The sequence below is a fragment of the Misgurnus anguillicaudatus genome, chromosome 11 (assembly GCF_027580225.2).
Source record: "Misgurnus anguillicaudatus chromosome 11, ASM2758022v2, whole genome shotgun sequence".
NCBI lineage: Eukaryota > Metazoa > Chordata > Actinopteri > Cypriniformes > Cobitidae > Misgurnus > Misgurnus anguillicaudatus.
In genome coordinates this window covers 33,845,058-33,866,995 of record NC_073347.2, presented here as the reverse complement: position 1 = coordinate 33,866,995, position 21,938 = coordinate 33,845,058, and the positions used below count along the sequence as shown (strand labels likewise).

General features: G+C 36.1%; 1 protein-coding gene across 1 annotated transcript; it reads right to left on the bottom strand.

Annotated features, from left to right (window-relative positions):
* Positions 1-25: 25 nt before the first annotated feature.
* On the bottom strand, positions 26-21,932 carry capn1a (calpain 1, (mu/I) large subunit a). The gene is made up of 22 exons (XM_073873575.1): positions 21,785-21,932; positions 18,471-18,717; positions 13,579-13,648; positions 10,314-10,432; positions 7,953-8,086; positions 7,703-7,871; positions 7,532-7,615; positions 7,378-7,459; positions 6,309-6,387; positions 6,076-6,236; positions 5,442-5,611; positions 4,083-4,094; positions 3,654-3,865; positions 3,304-3,343; positions 3,143-3,208; positions 2,957-3,014; positions 2,804-2,868; positions 1,412-1,480; positions 1,220-1,298; positions 1,008-1,121; positions 854-912; positions 26-581 (listed from the first exon to the last, which is right to left on the bottom strand). Exons 2-22 carry the CDS (start codon positions 18,714-18,716, stop codon positions 555-557), a joined length of 2,115 nt encoding a protein of 704 aa, XP_073729676.1. The 5' UTR covers position 18,717; positions 21,785-21,932; the 3' UTR covers positions 26-554.
* Positions 21,933-21,938: the final 6 nt, after the last annotated feature.

Genomic DNA, 21,938 nt, shown 5'->3' with positions numbered 1-21,938 from the left:
CTTTTCAGAACATAAAACACTCAACAAAAGTTATAAGATTTTATTCTTAAGCTATATTAGAAGTGCTTTGCTTACATGAGATCAGTGACAATACTGACATACAGCCTATACAATTGTTGCATTCTGCATCTAAGGCTTTTTAATAGGATGCATAAGTTTACCTGTTAGGAAAACATGCAATGCTGTAAAGTGGTTCTTATTAGTTGCATTTCCTGTGGCACTATCAGCAGTTAACCTTTAAGAAACAAAGGCTAGTTTTCCTTAAGGAAAAAATGCAAAACTTGTTAAATGATGTTTGTTACATATGCCTGGCACGTATGTGATTTTCCTCAGACATGTTAACAGTTAGCAGCGAATATAGGTCCTCTTCAGACAGCAGACGTACATACAGTGTTATTCTCTATTGTGCAGTAGCAATATTTTCTATTTAAATTAAAACAAATACTTAAAAAAAACAGTGGCACTTTTTTCTAACCATTATCGTTAAAGTGGGATCGTTGCATGAAGAGTTTAGTCTTGAGGCACTTGGCAGCACATTCTTGCGCCGGGAATGCTCAACCGCACATCGCCATGAAGAGCCACTCTGATAAACAAGAAACAAGTGATAAGCAAGTTGTTGTGTAGACAATCGGCTTCATTTATGAAACGAGTGCACGACAGCAAACGGGGCATTTATCAATATGGATGTGACCAGGGGCAATCAATTGTTATGCTAGGTTTGACTTTGTGAACCCAAGTTTTTGAGTTGTGAATGAGGTGTTTGGTAATATAATTTCTGCACTCGTTCCACTTTAGATTGATAAATAAGGCTCAATTTATTTAATTTAAAATTGAAGAAATGAAGATAGATCACCTCTGATAAGTTCATCTCAGCCTCTCCGGTTCCCTCTCTGTCCAACAGCTGGAAAGATTCTACAAGGAAGTACAAGATTATATAGACCATGCAGAAATAAAGAGTATAAGTTTAAAAAATTGTTAGGCACTATGTGTGACAAATCGAAACATACTGAACATGCACTCCAGTTTGATCATGCAACAGATGAAGTTATCAAAATCGACGACTTCGTTCTCCGCGTATCTGGCTACTAGAATCTGGTGCAGTCTGTTGTTAAGCTTGAAGCCTGCTGAGAAGACAAGCGAGATGCATCAGGTCACATTGTCATTTTATCATTTATTGATTTGTTTGTGGGCAAGTCAGGATCACAGGGGCTTCGCTTACCTGCTGATTCCACTGCAAGACGCATCTCATAGGAGCTCATATTCCCTGATTTATCAATGTCAAATTCTCTGAAGATCCCCTGTGTTTAGAAAAAGGTATGAAATGTTACTGAACAGTATCTATTAACGTTTCAGAGGGAAAATAAAACAATGCTTCAAATGGACTAAAATGCAAAAAAACAAAGTCACTAACCAGCAACTTTCTAATTTTGTTCCAAAGGATCTGAAACTCTACTAATCCCAACCGGGCACTTCCATCTTTCTGAAGAAGCACAGAGTCAGGAATAAAAACAAAGACAGGTTGACTGATCACAGGACATGTTGTCAATTACCGCACAAAATAACGTACAATCATCATTTAGTTCATTATCACTGCAAAAAAAGTCTTTTTTACTTAGTATTTTTATCTTGTTTTCAGTACAAATTTCTATAAGCTCTTAAATTTAGATGGATTTTCTTAATAAGCAAAATTACCCTAGAAAATAAGTCTAGTTTTTAGACAAAAAACATCAAATTTAAATGAATTTTTGCTGAAAACAAACAAACAAGCAAAAAAAATCTTGAATCTTTTATTAAACGCTTAATTCAAGAAAACTTTTCTTACCCCATTGGCAGATTTATTTTTGCTTGTTTTAGCACAAATTCACTTAAATTTTATATTTTTTTGTCTAAAAACTACTTATTTTCTTAGGTCATTTGGCTTATTAACAAAATATTTTGATTTAAGAGTTTTTTTTATATTTGTACTGAAAACAAGACAAAAATACTAAGTAAGAAAGTCATTTTTTGCAGTGTAGTAATAGCACTTAAAGGCACAATATGTACGATTTTTGTATTAATAGAGGTCTGGACATGACATGACCCATTCTGTTTACACCACCACACTGGCAGGCAATGCAAGCCAGGAGCAAATATAAAATGAATGGCACCAGCAGGAGTTTCATGGCAAAAGAGTTCATTGCACACGTTAATTCAAAAGATATAGATATCCAAAACGTAATAGATGAAGCATAACTGATCCCTATAATGCCTTTTAACGTGTATCAGCAGTTATTTTCCACATTTTGTGTTATATTTATGTTATTTTAGGGTTACTAGTAAACATGAAACCCTTATACAACATGTTGAAATAGTAAGGTTTGTAAAGTATAAACATTCTGGTTTAAAATTGTCTAGTTAAGACTGCCTGCTAAACAGGCGGAGTTTAGGCTGCGTGACGTCAACTGCAGGAGCTCTATACTGTATATCCAAGTCTGCTTACATTATCCTAAATTCTCAGAGTATGCAAAGTTTTTAAAAAGCGTTAAATCCCTGTTCATAGGGTTGCTTGTCAATGGTGTCATGTCCAGGTTATTCACAGTTTTCGCTTTTGCTGCCATACATCATCCATAAACATATTTTGTGAGTCCTGTCCATAGAGTCGTGTCGGATCGACACTAAAGGTGAAGACTTCAACTCCTATCATTCCACGCTCTCACAACATCATCAAGCTACACCATTATTGTTGTTTAGCGACCAAAAATGACATATTGTGCCTTTAAGTTTTGACTAAACCTGGAACGATTTTGTAAATACTGAAGGATACGTCCAAAAGGTTGACCATAGTTCTACAGGACTCCATGCTGAACCCATCTGTCTTGATGTCCTTGTCTAAGAGGAAAAAACACAGTTCATTTAAATCAATAATAATACACAGGATCATTTCAATAGAACTGAACAGAAGATTTGTTTTAATTACGTCTGGACACGACTCGATTCAGAATGGTCTTTAGTTCACGAACAGATATCTCCATATCCTAAAACAGACATAAAAATCATAATTTACAAGTAACTCAAGAGTTAATGGACACTTCTTATAAAGCCCTAAATACTGTAAACTCTACATTAGCTTTTTCAATTGAATTTTTGCCAAATATTCACCCACCTCTCCAGCCAGTTGAGCAAACATTGCCTTAAAAGAGTCATCGATATCATCCTCTGAAATCTCCTCCTGAAAGAAAACCAAACAAGCCATGTTTGCCTAAGAGTCTCAAGCCACTGGTCTCAAGATTTGTAACTTGTATCTATTTAGCCTCAGAAACTCACTTCATCCTCCAAGTCTGCTGAAATCTCATCATCCAACTCCCTTTTAAGAGAAAACAGATTTAACTTAATAACAGAATAAACAAATAAGCTCAAAAATAAGTTTGCATGGAGGGGACCTTTGTTAACAAAAGTTTTTTATTTAACATTTTTCACAAAGGTCCCCTCCATGCCACCATACAAGGAGCCTTCAAAGGATCACATTAAATTCACTCTATCATCATTGAATATAACAATAAACCCATTTGATCTGGAGATGTATGGAAAAATAGAACTAGATAATGACAGAATTCTCATTTTTGGGCTTTCTTATAACCAGACAAGACATTACCACAACCACACATTTACACTCCTCTGTCTGTGATTGTTTTTCTGTGAAGACTCGTAGGACAAAATCCGCCTCTTTGCTAGGCTCGAAGGTGGAGGGAACGACGATGTATTCACCAGGCGGCAGGCGTAGACGAGTGCTCACCTCTCGCAGGTTAATAAAGGTCTCGGATCGAGCGCACGAAGAGTGTGCCAAGAAGAAGTCCTTTTTAAGATGTACGTTCTGACAACCTGCGTACTGCAGATAGATGAAAAAGACATCTGTAAAAAAAAACAAATGCTGTTCCAGTGTGTGTATACAACGGCTAAATTAACAAGTATAGTTTTAATGAACTAACATTCAGATTACTGTGAACAAAAATAAATACAGTAAATCACTTGTATACGGAAGTACACAAGGCTTAATGCTGTAAGAAAACCTATTAAACGTAGTAATTGATGATATGGATCCATACCTCTTCAGGAATCTGCAGGGGTGTAAGAAGAGGAGAAATATCAACATTGGTGTAGTTATTATCATCCCATTTTAATCTGTACTGTTAATACATAGCTCTCTATAATGTCTGCTAAACTGTACACTCTCAGAAAAAGCTGTCCCTGACGTGGTACCCTTTCAAAAAGTAACTCAAAAGGGCATATAGGTATACCACAAAGGTACATTAAGGTACATAGTGGTACCCATCTATAATTAATAATGGTACCATCCAAGTGACAGCTTTTGTACCATTTTTTTCCAAGAGTGTATACAGGTAGTCAGTGGCGGCCGGTGACTTCTTTCTTCGTCACATCATGTAAGTAGCCGGTCATTTGTGTGGTTCGTAATTTCAAAATATGTGTTCGGCGCGTCGAGTGAACCTATGTGTATCACGTGTCTTGTCAAATTAAGCGCCTGCTGCAGACACGTCTAAAGGGTTTATGATAAAAGAGACGCTCGCGTTTGCCAGATACTCACATAATCTCATGCGTAATTACAGTTTACTGTTAAGGGAGTCTTTCTTGTATTTTTCTGAACGTGAGCGTCTCTTTTATCATAAACGGTTTTGACGCGTGTGCAGCATGCACTTATTTTGACAAAACAACAAACACACATTTTGAAAACACGAGCAACACACATGACACTCCGAACACTTTTTTTGAATTTGCGCCCCTCGGAAAAGCGAGCTGCCACTGCAAATTTTAGAAATACACTCACCTAAAAGATTATTAGGTTCAATTTCTCATTAATGCAATGATGTAATGGTGTGTGTGGGATGTTTTCTTGGCACACTTCAGGCCCTTTAGTGCCGATTGGGCGTCGTTTAAATGCCACGGCCTACCTGACCATGTCCATCCCTTTATGACCACCATGTATCCATCCTCTGATGGCTACTTCCAGCAGGATAATGCACCATGTCACAAAGCTCGAATCATTTCAAATTGGTTTCTTGAACATGACAATGAGTTCACTGTACTAAAATGGCCCCCACAGTCACCAGATCTCAACCCAATAGAGCATCTTCGGGATGTGGTGGAACGGGAGCTTCGTGCCCTGGATGTGCATCCCACAAATCTCCTATTAATCCTATCCTATTAATATGGGGCAACACTTATGTTTATGCTTTCAGCACCTTGTTGAATCAATGCCACGTAGCATTAAGGCAGTTTTGAAGGTGAAAGGGGGTCAAACACAGTATTAGTATAGTGTTCCTAATAATCCTTTAGGTGAGTGTACCTTGTTTATCTTACTTTCCTATTTTTTCATTCTGCTATCCATCAGTTTATATCTTCTTTAAATGTTGTAAGCAAAAACATCATTAGAATCCCTCGCCCTTTACCTCATAGATCGCAAAGCCGATGGTGTGCATGTCCTGCCCTTGCCGACGATAGCGTCTGCGGTCTTTCTGCATTAAAGCCACCAGGAAGCTGCAGGCCACCTCTTCGTCCTCTGGATCATCGTCTTCCTCCATTAGAGTGATTTTATACTGCGGATTAATCCAGAACGTGTCTGCAAATAAGACGGAAACACATAAGTGCTGTGGCTCAGATACTACTGTATGACTGTGACATATGTTTGCCTGTGAACGCCACATTAAACCAAAACAACCTTGTTTAGTGTAGGATTAGACACGGTCCATAGTATTTTTTTCCTACTATGGAAGTGAATGGGGCTCATGATCAGTTTGGTAACAAACATTTTTCAAAATATCTTCCTTCGTGGAAGGAAAAAAATGTATACAGATTTGTAACAACATGAGACAACATTATTTTTGGTTGAATTAACTCACTTGTATGATGTCACAGCAGTAGGCAGAGCAAATATAACGACATGCCTATAATCCCTCCCACTTTGAAGTGTTACTAAACTCGATGGAAAAGCTAATCAAGCCAAAGTGAGGTGAGCTGACCCGACTTGACCCAGACCAAACCGTGGGGTACTATGCAATGGTAAAGGGCCATTAGTGCACTTACTGGGATGATTTCGACAGCCTCCTGCAGTGCTACCTCTCCTCCAGGTGCCGTGAAACTTGATGGTGTTCCAGTGGCTCAGTTCATCATTGCTCAGGGCATCAGGAGACAGATTACAGATCTCCAACCTGGAATACTGCCGCAAAAACTCACTAAACGACATCCTGCGGGAAAAGGGAGTCATACTTTATGATCTGAAATAATCTTGTTGGTCTATAGATGTATTAAGCACTTACCAAAACTCTCCGTCCTCCATCTGTAAATGCAGATCATCTTTCTCAGACGGATCTATCTCATCCCATTCAGGGGAGTTGTGGAGGAATCACATTGTACTGATCTCAGTTTACTCTCATATGCAGGCTGAACTGGGGTGATTCTCACGAAACCATTGAAACACCACGGCACTAATGATTTTAGCTTTAAAATGTGTAATACAGTAACATTAAAAAGCATCAGAATTAACACAATACTGTGTTCTACCTTGCACAATGTGTGATTTCAACATAAGAATTTATAATTGTAAATTTTATCTAATTTTCTGCTGAAATTCTCATTACCGCAATGTGTCCGGCTGTGTTTGAACATGCGTTATGTTGTAATTTAATCAAATTAACACAAAAATATTAAGAAAAAAAATAAATGGATGTTTTGCTAGACTACTTTAGATGACAGAAAAAATATTTATTGAATATTCATGAATATTAATAATAAAGAAAAATTAGGAAAATGATGTGTCCATGCCTGATGTTCTCATCCTCCGCAACACTTTTTGAGAACAGTTTAAGCACACATACAGAATTTAATAAAGTTTGATTTTGAGTGACCAAGCACATGGACCAGTTACTTCAAGATGGCTACCAGGTAAGATCATTTTTTTACAGTTAATTTGAAATATTGTCTTGTCAGAATGCTTACACGACATTTTGATTATCATTACCGCAACAGATGCTTATTAAATGTTAATTTAATTAATAGAAGCATAATACTTTGATTTTAAATGCATGTGCAGAATCTCCAAATTATGTTCTTTCAGGTTTGTCATGTCATTTTGAAAATATGTCAGTGTTGATGTTTTCTGACTGTTGCGGTAATGAGATTTTTTAGGACTAATTTTTTAAATTATGTTACAAAAAGTGTTAAATGATAAGTAAACGTTTTAATTAATGTTCCCATTTACTCCAGACTTTGTTTTTCAATGTCTGGTGGGAAAAGAAGTAAATGTAAGCAATTTTTACATTTTCATGCTTGACATGTTTAAAACCAAGTTTTCGTGAGAATCACCCACTGAGACTTTTACTCACTTGTCACTCCAGGCGCCTGTCCATTCCACCTGACCCCAAGGGTTACGGATACGGATGAGCCTCTCTGTACGACCCCTATACTCCACCTGTTAGATCGGAGAGAGATGCTGTGCATGAAGACATAAAGACTCATAGGCATATATGCGATGGAGGATTACCTGTTTGAGAGCAGTCACAGAGTAAGCATGACCTTTGACAAGCTTCTTAAAAGTCACCGCTTCCATGTCGAAGGAACTGGTGATCTGGTACACAATCATACTTGTTTAAAGAAACATATGTGGAAGTGAAAAATGATCATTTGAAATTTTGGCTGAAATATGACTTCTCACATCAATGGAGCAGCCCAGCAGTGAGCCTCGCTCCAGGGCTTTGCCGATGATTCTGTAGAGATCTTTCGGAGCTTTCCGGAGCTCGTACATCTCGGAGACGCCACCGGTGAAATCCTCAAAACCCTCCGTGGTGGAACCTCCAGAAAGAGCTTCATAGGAGCCGTTTAACCTGGCAGAACATAAACAAGCACACCGTTATCACTTCGAGTAATATTTGGTTTATCTGCAAAAAATAAATGTCAGGACATACTTAGCGTAGGCTTTTTCAACCAAGGCACTCCAGAATTCATTTCCCTCTGCTGAGTGGACAAACATGAGCTCTCCATCTTTGACCGGCAGTCGATCGTCAATCACAATGTCCACCCACTCGCCAAACTGCCAGAACTGCAGAATAGCCGAAAACAGACGTAATGAATCGACCGCCGTGGATATACGGTGGTCAGTTATGTTTGCAGTAAAGCTTGGGTTGTAGCACTAAAATTATTAAGTGAAAAGAAAAACTAAAACTGAATAAATGACACAGCAATATAAGTTACAAAATCTAATAAAATATCAAAAGATTATAGCGAAACTACAAAAAATAAATAATAAAATAAAATAAAATAAAATAAAGGCTATATAAAATATAAAAAACAATAAAATATAATATATTTAAAATAAAACTAAAATAACTCTCTAAATAACTCTTAGTCTGGGTTCAAACCAGATGCAAGTTCAACGATTTGCGCAAATAGATTACATACAAAGTCAATGCAAAGACACAATTAGACGCATCCTTGCGTGGGGCGATGCGTATGACGCAATATGGGCAGCGCGTTTGCTGCAAAAATGTGCGCTATTCGCCTCAAACGCGTCTTCGCCCAAGTTGAAATTATTCAACTCGAGCAAAAAATTTGCATGACACGAAGTTAAATCCCGCGAGTAATATATATATAGCGAGTAACGCGATGCCCCACGTTTAGTGTGTACGTAGTATTATGCTGCGTTCACACCAGCAGCGGTAGAGACGTCAAGCGCGAGTGATTTTATTGTTAAGTCAATGTAAAGACGCGTTGGCGCGAAAGAGGCGTTTAGCGCGGCACGGTACAGGTGATTCCGCCTCATTTGCGAATGATTCCAAATGCCCCAAATTAAGTGTTGCAGCGAGAAGCGCGCGATTTGAAAAATCTGAACTTTGGCGGTAAAACTCGCCACGTTAACCAATCAGGAGCGTGAATGTCTCAATGACTAGAATTTGACGCACGGCTTTGACGCGTGAATGAATACATTTAAAATGTTCAAGCATCCAACTACGCGCGTTAGACGCGCATTTGACGCCTCAAACGCATCTGGTGTGAACCCGCAGTTAAGCTAACAAACAGTGTTGGGTGTAACTAGTTACTAAGTAATTAGTTACTGTAATTTAATTACTTTTTCCTTGAAAACTGGTTGGTTATTAGCATTAATATTATTGAGATATTGGCTGTTTATTAATAATTAAAAAGCACATATTAATGCCTGATTCTATGTCTGATGTCTTATTCTACATCCATAATACTACCCAATTCTTACTAATACTTAAACTTAACAACTATTTTACTAAGTATTAATAAGCTGTTATTAGGAGAATATTGAGGCAAAAGTAGTTAATAGTTAGTAAATAGTGAGAATTGGACCTTATAAAGTGTGACCAGAATGATTTATGTTTTTTTATATGATTTATTCGAGTCTATCTTTGTACCATTTACTAAATAGGATTTTGAAAGTAATTAATTATAAGTAATTTGTACAATTATCATGATTAAAGATGTAATTAGTAACTACACTGCAAAAAATGATTTTCAATAAAAACATTTCTTAGTATTACTATTTTTGTCTTGTTTTCAGTAAAAATATCAAAAATTCTTAAATTAAGATGCCTTTTCTTGATGAGCAAAACGACCCAAGAAAATAAGTCTAGTTTTTAGACCAAAAATATCAAATATAAGTGATTTCGTGCATAAAACAAGCAAAAAAATCTGCAAATGGGGTAAGCAAAAAAAATCTTAAACTTTTTTTTAAACACTAAATTCAAGAAAAATTTGCTAACCCCATTGGCAGATTTTTTTTGCTTGTTTTTTGCACACAATCACTTAATTTTATATTTTTGGTCTAAAAACTAGACAAAAAAATTTTGCTCATCAAGAAAATACATCTTAATTTAAGAATTTTTTAATATTTTTACTGAAAACAAGACAAAAATACTAAGAATCTAATAATTTTTTTGCAGTGTAGTAATTATTTACTTTTTTGAGTAACTTACCCAACACTGCCAACAAATAAACTAAATATTAATATTTCTCTCATAAACCTATCATTACACTTCAGGAGACATACAGTTAATATTAACCCATTGAAGGCATCTGTATTACTTTAATGATGGATGTTTGTGCTTTTTGGAGCTTCACCACGTTGACCCCCATAATAAGATAACACAATTGCATTTGAAATGTAATTATGTGTGTTCAACTGAATAAAGGCAGTCATATACTGTACATAATTGTGGGTGAACCATTCCTTTAGAATCATCATATATAATACAAATTCAGTCAAGTGTCTGAACTGGTGGTGCACACTGGCTATTTTACAAAACCTGGAAGTGGAAAATCCCAGCATATCCATCTTGAAAGCTCTGTCCGTGAGGAACAACTCTGTGTAAAAGCTGTTCATTAAGAGTGAGTGAAGCTATAGCAGCCAGAAGCCAACAGTCACCTGACAAAAAAATTAAATATAAAACAGATGGGCACTTTAAACACTGATACTGTATACATTTCATGAATTAAAGACTCTCTAAAGCCAACAAATATTCATCTGTTGCTTTTTAATAAGATACAGAAGTCTAACTATCATCTACATCCAGCAGGGGGACAGAGAGAGGGAGGTGGGGTTTATTTTGAATGTGTGAACCCATTCCTGTTTACCATCCCGTTCCCATCTCCAGCTCAGAGCAGAGGAATTTTCCATAACCACCAAACTGTAAAAGTGGGCCAGCAGTAGGCTGAATGAATTGGATAGTTTTTTACACAAGCTGTCCTCTATGGGGCAAACTAATTTGCTGCAGAAAAACATGTGTAAATGTAATTGGATTTGTAACAAAATATTAAACCAAACGGCATCTATTTTGAAGAAAGCACAAGCACACTTTTCTTAGAAAACAAAAAGGAACGTTTAGTAGGTTTTAAATTACAAAACAATAGATTGTCTTGAAAACGGATACCACTTTCTGGTTATAATAGTATAAAAGGATAGTTCACCCAAAAATGTTATGTTTGTCATCCTCATGTTGTACTAAACCTGCATGAATTTCTTTTTTCTAATAAACACAAAAGAAGATAACTTGATAAATGATGGAAAGCACACAGCTGATGGTAACCATTCACTTCCATAGTAGGAAAAACAAATACAATGGAATTCAACAGGCACTGTCAACTATGTGCTTAACATCATTTATCAAAATATCTTCTCCATCATTAATTACAATACTTTTATATTATTTGTTTTCCTACTATGGAAGTCAATGGTGACAGCAGATGTGTGCTTATCATTAATCTTTTTTTGTGTTCATCAAAATAAATTTTTGGGTGAACTATGCCTTTAATATGCAGAAGTGGACAGTACACTGCAAAAAAATGATTTTCAAGAAAAAAAATTATTAGTATTTTTGTCTTGTTTTCAGTAAAAATAAACGAGCAAAATGACCTAAAAAAATAAGTCTAGTTTTTAGACAAAAAAATATCAAATTTAAATGATTTTGTGCATAAAACAAGCAAAAAAAATCTGCCAATGGGGTAAGCAAAAAAATTGTGAACATTTTTCACACTAAATTCAAGAAAAATTCAAGAAAAATTAGCTTACCCCATTGAAGGATTTTTTTGCTTGTTTTGTGCACAAAATCACTTAAATATTATATTTTCTTGGGTCATTTTGCTCATCAAGAAAATACATCGTAATTTAAGAATTTTTAGATATTTTAACTGAAAACAAGACAAAAATACTAAGTAAGAAAGTCATTTTTTGCAGTGGTGAAGTATTTGAGAATTTTTAGATATTTTTACTGAAAACAAGACAAAAACAATTTTATAAAATAATTTTTTTCTTGAAAATTATTTTTTGCAGTGTACACTTCCTTGTGTTGACTTCCTTATTTAGTATTTTTGTCTTGTTTTCAGTAAAAATATCTAAAATTTTTTTAATTAAGATGCTTTTTTTTGATGAGCAAAATGACCCAGGAAAATAAGTCCAGTTTTTAGACAAAGAAATACAAAATCTAAGAGAATCCGTGCTCAAAACAAGCAAAAAAATCTGCCAATGGAATAAGAAAAAATTTCTTGAATTAAGTGTTTATGAAAAAAGTAAACGTATTTGGTACTGTCCCTGCAGCACTTTAAACTGCTGTTATAACACCTACTCTTAAGAAACCTGGGACAGACACAAAGAATTTTGATAACTTCCAACCTATTTCCAATTTGCCATTTATGTCGAAAATTCTGGAAAAAATTGTTGCTCTACAGCTCCAGGAACATTTGTCTTCTAATAACTTGTATGAGCAGTTTCAATCAGGGTTTCGTGCTCTTCACGGTGTTGAAACTGCACTTGTCAAGAATTCAAATTATTTATTACTGGATGCTGATGCTGGTCTTTTAACAATACTAATCCTTCTTGACCTTAGCGCAGCATTTGACACCATTTCACATCCCTTACTCTTGAACAGACTGGAATCTATTGGAATCACTGGTTCAGCTTTAAACTGGTTTCATTCTTATCTCACAGATCGTATTCAATTTGTACAACTTAAACAGTTTAAATCAAAGCCTACTAATGTTGTCACTGGTGTTCCCCAGGGTTCGGTTTTAGGGCCCCTTCTGTTTATTATTTATCTTCTACCAATTGGTAGCATTTTTAGGAAATATGATATTCAATTTCACTGCTATTCCGACGACACTCAACTTGTCTTCTAAACCTTCTACTAAGTTTTTGTAAGGTGTCCTTGAGTGCCATAAAAGATGCCTTTAAATAAAATGTATTATTATTATTATTTCAAGAATTTTTTTCTTATTCCATTGGCAGATTTTTTTGCTTGTTTAAAGCACTAATTTACTTAAAGTTTATATTTTTTGGTCTAAACACTAGACTTATTTTCCTGGGTAATTTTGCCCATCAAGAAAATACATCGTAATTTAAGAATTTGTAGATATTTTAACTGAAAACAAGACAAAAATAAAAAGTAAGAAAGTCATTTTTTGCAGTGGTGAAGTATTTTTTCTCTACTCAATAGACTTAAAGTATCTGTAATTAAAAAAAGAAAATTTGATGGTAACCACACAGTTTATAGCACCCACTGACTTCCATAGTATTTATTTCCTACTACGGAAGTCAATGGGTACCATCAGCTGTGTGCTTATCATCATTCATCAAAATATCTTAATTTGTGTTCAACAGAATAAAGAAACTCATACAGGTTTAGACAAACATGATGATGAGTAAAGGATGACAGAATTTTCATTTTTGGGTGAAGTATCCCTTTAAGAAAATCTAGCATCTTGCAGATGGCATTGGGTTTGATATTTTGCCACCTAATTCAATGACGTTCCTACAAATACATCTTAAGCGTCCAGATACTTTGAGTAGCCAGATACTTTGAGTCAAACCCCTTACATTTACATTCAAAGTTAAAAGTTGGCATGATTACAAGCATGCACTGACTCAAGGTCAGTAGGAAGCATATGAGTCAGAAGCAGGCACACCCGAGGCCAGATATATTAGCTGCTCTCTCATGACTCACGCTTTGAGATTGCTGCTATATAATATAAAACCTGCAGGAAATAAACCGATCATGTATGTTAAACAAGACCACATACCCAGAGCTCCCTGACAGATGTCTGTCCTCGTAGCTCCGCCCAAAATAAACTGTGGATCATCACAGAACTCCTGTGGGAAAGAAGAGATTAGAGGGGTTAAATGAGGATAGGGCAACCCAAACGTCTTTGTTTTCTCTGTGCAAAACCTATTCTCAGCTTACAGATACATACAGACTTCTGCCACGCCAACTTTATGCTCAAAACGGTAACAATAATGACTGGTCTGAATAAAAGCACCCTTGAGGGCTTTAGTTTGATCATATGCTGTATGACTAAGTGTGGCTGAGTATCTTTGTGATCCAAGTGTATGTGATTTTTTTTTAAGTGTCAACAGCTGCGGTGAAGGGTGGGGTCGGCTCGGGTAAATATGAGTCGATTCTCATGTTGAACTTAAGTAGGGCTGAGGGGGCCACAGTGAGAGCCATGCTACTTAATGTTTGCCTAAATATTTTCAAGTAAAACAGGATATTCATGGGAAAAACTAGAGTGAAATTTAATATATTTGGAAACTGAATAGTTGTACTGGTTAGAGGAAGTGTCTGAAAGAGGGCTTGGAAATGTCAGCCAAAAAGCAAATATTTTCAGAGGTGGAGTAAGATAAAAAATGTTTTATATCAATGTGTAAATCAACCACTGATGTGACACATGTTTTTGTGTTTCTTATTTATACAGTAAGTTATTTTTTTGGCCGTTTTGCCTTTATTTACGAGTGTTGTAGAGAGACATAAATCAAAAATAGAGGAGGGAGGGCAGAAAGATAAGGAAAGGACACTTTCCCTAAGCGCTGTTGCACTATATGTCTGCACATGGCTATGGCTCTGTTTTCCTAAAAATTCCTGAAGGGAAGAATGGTTAAAATGAGCTGTGACAAAATACACACTCCACCTTTGAACTTTTTAAAAATACTGTTCCTGGTAGAGCATTGTGTTTGCAGTGTGTTTGATTCCCAGTGAACACACATGGATGATTATATAATTGCAGGTACATTTGGTCTCCAAAGTCCATATTTTCCTGTTTTTATATTTTTACTTCTTTTAATAATTTGGTTGTCATGGATCACAAGATGTTACAGGCCATAACAATATAATATTTTCTAGAGATGTTTTCACCGAGGGGCAACCTTAAGCACGAGTGATTTCAATGTTAAGTCAATGTGAAGACGCGTTGACGCGCGTCTGGAGGTCTCGTGGAACGAATGAGGTGTTTAGTGCGGTAGATGCAATTCCAACTCATTTGTGAGTCTAGTGCGCGCGAATGCCGCAAATTGAGCATTGCCGCAGGAAGTGCGCGAGTTGAAAAATTTGATCTTTGGTGGAAAAACGCCCCGCGTGTAACCAACCAGGAGCTTGCTCTAGTAGTGACATGATTACAGGAAGTGAGCGGAGTCGCAGAAGCCCCTCCCATGACGCAAATTTTCGCGTGAATGTCTTGATGACTAGAATTTCGAATGACGCGAGTAAACTCAACATGTTCAAGCGGCAAACTAGATGCGGTAGACACAACTTTGATGCCTCAAACGTGGCTGGTGTGAACCCACAGTAATGAAGCCAATACGGAAGTGACTGCAATTCATCGACTGGCCGCTAGAGGAGGCACCAAAAGGGAGTCAATTCCCATAGACCCCCATGTTAAAATGCCCAACTTTACAGCACAAAATAATTTTTACAGCTTGGTACAAAAAGTGTTTTTAGTCTTTATAGCTAATTTTTCCCTGTGTGGGGGTGAACTTTTTTGTAACACATTCGTTTAATTTAGAGTTGAGCTAGGCGTGGTTTTAGCAACCAGTCACCTCAGCTTCATCCACGACCCACTTCTTTACCCATTTCAGGTTATACGCGATTAATGTTTAGTGACCACGACCAAGAAAGCTCCAAGAAAGCTCTTCACAAACCTATGGGTGACGTCGCGGACACTACGTACAGTATTGTTCAAAATAATAGCAGTACAATGTGACTAACCAGAATAATCAAGGTTTTTAGTATATTTTTTATTGCTACGTGGCAAACAAGTTACCAGTAGGTTCAGTAGATTCTCAGAAAACAAACAAGACCCAGCATTCATGATATGCACACTCTTAAGGCTGTGCAATTGGGCAATTAGTTGAAAGGGGTGTGTTCAAAAAAATAGCAGTGTCTACCTTTGACTGTACAAACTCAAAACTATTTTGTACAAACATTTTTTTTTCTGGGATTTAGCAATCCTGTGAATCACTAAACTAATATTTAGTTGTATGACCACAGTTTTTAAAACTGCTTGACATCTGTGTGGCATGGAGTCAACCAACTTGTGGCACCTCTCAGCTGTTATTCCACTCCATGATTCTTTAACAACATTCCACAATTCATTCACATTTCTTGGTTTTGCTTCAGAAACAGCATTTTTGATATCACCCCACAAGTTTTGGGCTGGCCACTCCATAACATTAATTTTGTTGGTTTGGAACCAAGACTTTGCCCGTTTACTAGTGTGTTTTGGGTCATTGTCTTGTTGAAACAACCATTTCAAGGGCATGTCCTCTTCAGCATAGGGCAACATGACCTCTTCAAGTATTTTAACATATGCAAACTGATCCATGATCCCTGGTATGCAATAAATAGGCCCAACACCATAGTAGGAGAAACATGCCCATATCATGATGCTTGCACCTCCATGCTTCACTGTCTTCACTGTGTACTGTGGCTTGAATTCAGAGTTTGGGAGTCGTCTCACAAACTGCCTGTGGCCCTTGGACCCAAAAAGAACAATTTTACTCTCATCAGTCCACAAAATGTTCCTCCATTTCTCTTTAGGCCCGTTGATGTGTTCTTTGGCAAATTGTAACCTCTTCTGCACATGCCTTTTTTTTAACAGAGGGACTTTGCGGGGGATTCTTGAAAATAGATTAGCTTCACACAGACGTCTTCTAACTGTCACAGTACTTACAGGTAACTCCAGACTGTCTTTGATCATCCTGGAGGTGATCATTGGCTGAGCCTTTGCCATTCTGGTTATTCTTCTATCCATTTTGATGGTTGTCTTCCGTTTTCTTCCACGTCTCTCTGGTTTTGCTCTCCATTTTAAGGCATTGGAGATCATTTTATCTGAACAGCCTATCATTTTTTGCAGCTCTTTATAAGTTTTCCCCTCTCCAATCAACTTTTTAATCAAAGTACGCTGTTCTTCTGAACAATGTCTTGAACGACCCATTTTCCTCAGCTTTCAAATGCATGTTCAACAAGTGTTGGCTTCATCCTTAAATAGGGGCCACCTGATTCACACCTGTTTCTTCACAAAATTGATGACCTCAGTGATTGAATGCCACACTGCTATTTTTTTGAACACACCCCTTTCAAGTTCAACTAATTGCCCAATTGCACAGCCTTAAGAGCGTGCATATCATGAATGCTGGGTCTCATTTGTTTTCTGAGAATCTACTGAACCTACTGGTAACTTGTTTGCCACGTAGCAATAAAAAAATATACTAAAAACCTTGATTATTCTGGTTAGTCACATTGTACTGCTATTATTTTGAACAATACTGTACATATTTTTTACAGTCTAAAGTTTTCACACTATCGGTCGATAGTTTAAAAAAAGCTAATAGTTAGGGCCGATATACCCTGTCAATAAAAAGAGATCAGGAAAATAAAATGAATTGGAGTTCTGTGTATAGAAAATGTAAAGAAGCATTACTAGTTTAATGTTCACTATATGAATAAAAAACATTCAGAAAATCTTCAGAATTTAGTTTATGCAAGTTAAGGTGCCAAAGTATGCATTGATACAGCATGTTACCCTGTTCTCTGATATATAAATAGAAGGTATGTGGCTTTATTAAGTGCAAAAATGATCCAGAGACATGTTTTACATGTCCATTTACAACCCTAGGTTTTGCCTTTAGAATGAAATGGTCTATTATTACCTTATTTGAAAGGTTCATAAATAATAATGTTGAGCTCTGCTCTGATTGGCTGTTTCAAAGAGCGGCTCATTTCAGTAGCTCTGTGTTTGTGTAAACAGATCTTATGTTTGAGCCTGACAAAGATATGGAATTTGAGCAATAGTCAATTGTTTGGAGATTGTTAATGGACGTCTCTGAGTGGTAAGTTTGTGTTTTTCTCAGTATGGACCTGCAAAACGTAACTGTAACATCAATAGTAAAACTTCTGCCTAAACGCTAGCACAGGGGTCTCCAACCTTTTTGTGGGCAAATCTTTACTTTTTAATATAGTCTACTCAAAACTGTTTTGTTTTACTTGTTGATTTTATCTTATTTTACTTGTTGATATGTTTTAGTATTGTCTAAAATGTCAACATACGTAAACCAAGCCAAGCTAATATAAAAATGTAATAAATAAATATTACAATTGAGACTATTAATAGAATGTGCTTTGGCGGGCACCTCACACTCTGTGTGGGCAGGGCACCACGTTGGAGACCCCAGCGCTAGCATATAGCATAACTAGCATATAGCGTTAACTCAGCATTCACAACTTTGTTTTTAGCATTGTACTTAATGTAATGTGTAATTTAATGTTGGGGCATACATCATGAGGTCTTTTGAACGCACAAGGTTTACATAAGAATGAGGAAACAATAGTGTAGAGAGAGAGAGAGAGAGAGAGCGAGAGAGATTTTCTGTGCATGACTGCCAGTTCTGTCACATCCGATCAACTGTGTTGCTTTACCTTGGTAACAGAGTTTAACAATAACAAAGTTGACTAATTCAGACAACACGAACTCATGATGTACCTGCAATTATATGATCAACCACAAACTGATCACACCTTGAATTAACTATTGAATAAAAACACACACCAAAAGCATAATGTGCAATTAACATTTTTTTCTATAAAGTTTTAGTCTAATAATTATTGATGGATCAATGACATCACACATTATATTCTCCTCACCGTTGGACGCATCCACACCACATCACGGGTTTTAGATGAATACGGTGCAAGTTCTTTGAAACCAAGAGACGGAGGCTCAGCGGGAAAGCATGGATCTTCAAACAGGTAACCTCCTTCCAAACACTCCTGTCTGAGGGCTTCAAAATCCTGGTTCTGGAAATGTATGGCCTGCTCGAAAGAGCCCCTGCCCTCTGCTTTCAGTCTGTTAGCACTGATGTGTGCTGAGATTCCTCCATAGGAACACATGCTGGTGTGGGTATAAATAGCAAAACTAATACAGAGACGATTTATCAAAAACGCACAACATGTAATCTTTACTGTAAAATAATACTTTACTACATTCTCATCATGTCAAAGGCAATATATATATACAGTCAGGTCCATAAATATTGGGACAGAGGCACATTTTGTGTTATTTTAGCTGTTTACAAAAATGTATTCCAGTTACTGTCATATTATGAATATTGTGCACACTCTCAGCTTTATTTTGAGGGTATTCACATCCAAATTGGATGAAGGATTTAGGAATTACAGCCGTTTAATATGTAGCTCCCCCTTTTTAAAGGGGTCAAAAGTAATGGGACAGTTGGCTTACAAGCTGTTTTATGGACAGGTATTGTCTATTTGTTGTATAATTTCCTCATGAATGACAGATGTTAAAGGTCTGGAGTTGATTTTAAGTGTGGCAATTGCATTTGAAAGCTGTGGCTGTGAACCCAAATCATTCGATTCAGGGACATGTTCATGCAAGTGATACAGACCATATTTAGGTTTCAAAAACACAACAAATCCATCAGAGAGATAGCAGAAACATTAAGAGTGGCCACATCAACAATTTGGTACATCCTGATTAAAAAAAACAACACACTGGTGAGCTCAGCAACATAAAAATCTTGTACGTCTATATAGGATAACAGTAATTGATGATCGCATTATCCTCTCCAAGATAAAGAAAAACCCCTTTATGTGCCTCTGTTCCAATATTTATGGACCTGACTGTATATTAAGTTTTGTGGGATCTTACATTACAGATGTCTTTTGTTATGTATAAAAAATAATAATTTCAAAATGTCATCTATTAAATATAGACATGCAGCATAAAATTATACAATAATCCTACATATATGTCAATATATTTTATATTATATAGATTTTGGCTTCTTTTTATAAAACAGTACATACAGTAGTGGCCAAAAGTGATATCCGAAGGCCAGATTTGTAAAATATTTCCCTTAATGCACCTTTAGTATTAATTAAACCATCAAAATTTGAGGGGTAGGTCACCGAATGAAGAAAAATAAACCTGGTTAAGGTACTACTTTTACAAAATGATATCAATATATTTTATATTACATTGACATTTGACTTTTTTAATAAAACAGTACATACAGTTGTGGCCAAAAGTGATATCTGGAGGGCAGATTTGTACAATATTTTATTTGAATGATCACAAATATGAGGTGCATTGCACAGAATGGAGGAAACTAAACCTGGTTAAGGTAATGATTTGCCAAAAAGGAAATACTTGTTTTATTTGAATATACAAAAATGCACAGAAAAATAAAAAGTTCAGAAGTTTTAAAGCATACATTGGCTACAATTTTTTCAGATATTAATATTTAGTTGATCAGATCTTGTTTAAATAGCTAATCTGGGTCTTGACTTTAAATGTTTCGTAGGGGTGAGCGGGGCACAAACTAATTGTAAGACAGCTACATTACATATTTATACAGCACTGAGCTATCTGTGCTTTTGGTCTTTTTCTCTTACTATCAGAAGATGACCTCCTGTGACTTTGTGAAAAGGTTTTATGTGTTTTGGTTAAGATATTAAACAAAGAGTGTTCACTGTGTAACACAGTGTTACAATTAAGCCTCAGTATACAATGATAATGAAATAAAAACTGTAACTATTCATCAACCTTATAACTGTTAATACAATATCGGGGAAATAACTCACAATTATGATATTTTTTGTCTTAACTGTTCAGCCCAAAAAATCTATATGCATTGATGCATAATACAAGGATGGTTAGATGAAGGATCATGGATGGATAAATGTGTGGATATCTATCTATTATAGAGAGATATATAAACAATATCCACCTTTAGTATATATAGACAGAATTTGATTGAATTATTTGTGTTTAAACTACATTTTCTAGCAGGTGTTACAACAAACCCTCTGTTTGTTATTATTAACCCAACCTATGGTGTAAGCTGTCACATTTGCACTCCTGTCACTTTCGGTGTAATTGTACGATAACTGTAGGACCCACAAACAAACGTTAAGTGTTCATTTGTAGCAGAGATGTGTGTGTGTTGATTGTGTAAAAAAAATTAATCTAACTAAGTCAAAAAGCGTTACTTTGTTGTGCCCCGCTCTGCCTTGTTGTGTGTTGTGCTTTGCTAAGCACCCTTAATTCTTCTCAAAGCTCAAATTCTCACATATTTAATACATCTTCAAAAATATATATGTACTGTTGAACATCACTTTTGGTCCCTACTGTTCAAAATGAACACAATTTGCATTTTGGCTTTTTTTTCATTAAGTTTTGCTGGTTCATACTTAGTTTGATGAAACATACTTCTTCTTCACTCTCTTTCAAAACAAACAGTGTTGTCAATGTCAAAATTTATGTAAATGCAATGCAGAGAAACTGCTTTAAATACAAATGCACTACATACTGAACTACATAATTCCTACATACTGCTGTTTTAAACTTTATCATAGTAAATAATTAAAAATACACTATTTACATATATATATATATATATATATATATATATATATTATATATAATACTACAGAATATTACAGTATACATTAACAAAGTCTAGTTATTACTACAGTATACTGCACACTACAATTACTGTAACAGTTCCAGTAAATACTGAAGCATACTGCAGCATTTGTTCATATGGGGGAGAAACAGTAATGTCTAGCACAGTTTCACATATCTAATCTCACATTTAACAGTCTAAAAACATTTTTAATAGCGATTCCCAAAGTTTAGTGCACTAACGATACTCTTTACCACAATGAATGGAATGCAAAACATCCCGTCGCGAGCGGGCACGCTGTATTAAACATCCACAAATCACGGCGATTCATTTCATTATTACATTCATTTTAGAGAAACGTGACACTGCAGCAAAGGATTTAAGCTCAAGTTTTTGATCCCAAATGTGTCATACAGATAAGACACGGACTAAAGTGCTTTAAGCAGCAGAATAACAGCAGGCCGACGCGAGCAGATTTAAGCCTCATAAACACCAAAACACACAGAGAAACATAAGAGACCATCAACTTGCCTTGCAAACTGCGCTTCTGTTCGTCTCTTCTGTGAGTTGATATGTGATTTATATACCGTTATATTTGATTAAAAATCAGCTGTGCTCGAGTAAAGCTTCAGTGTGAGTGTGTGTTATGTTTTAGTCCAGAAGAGGCGGAGCAACACACACATCA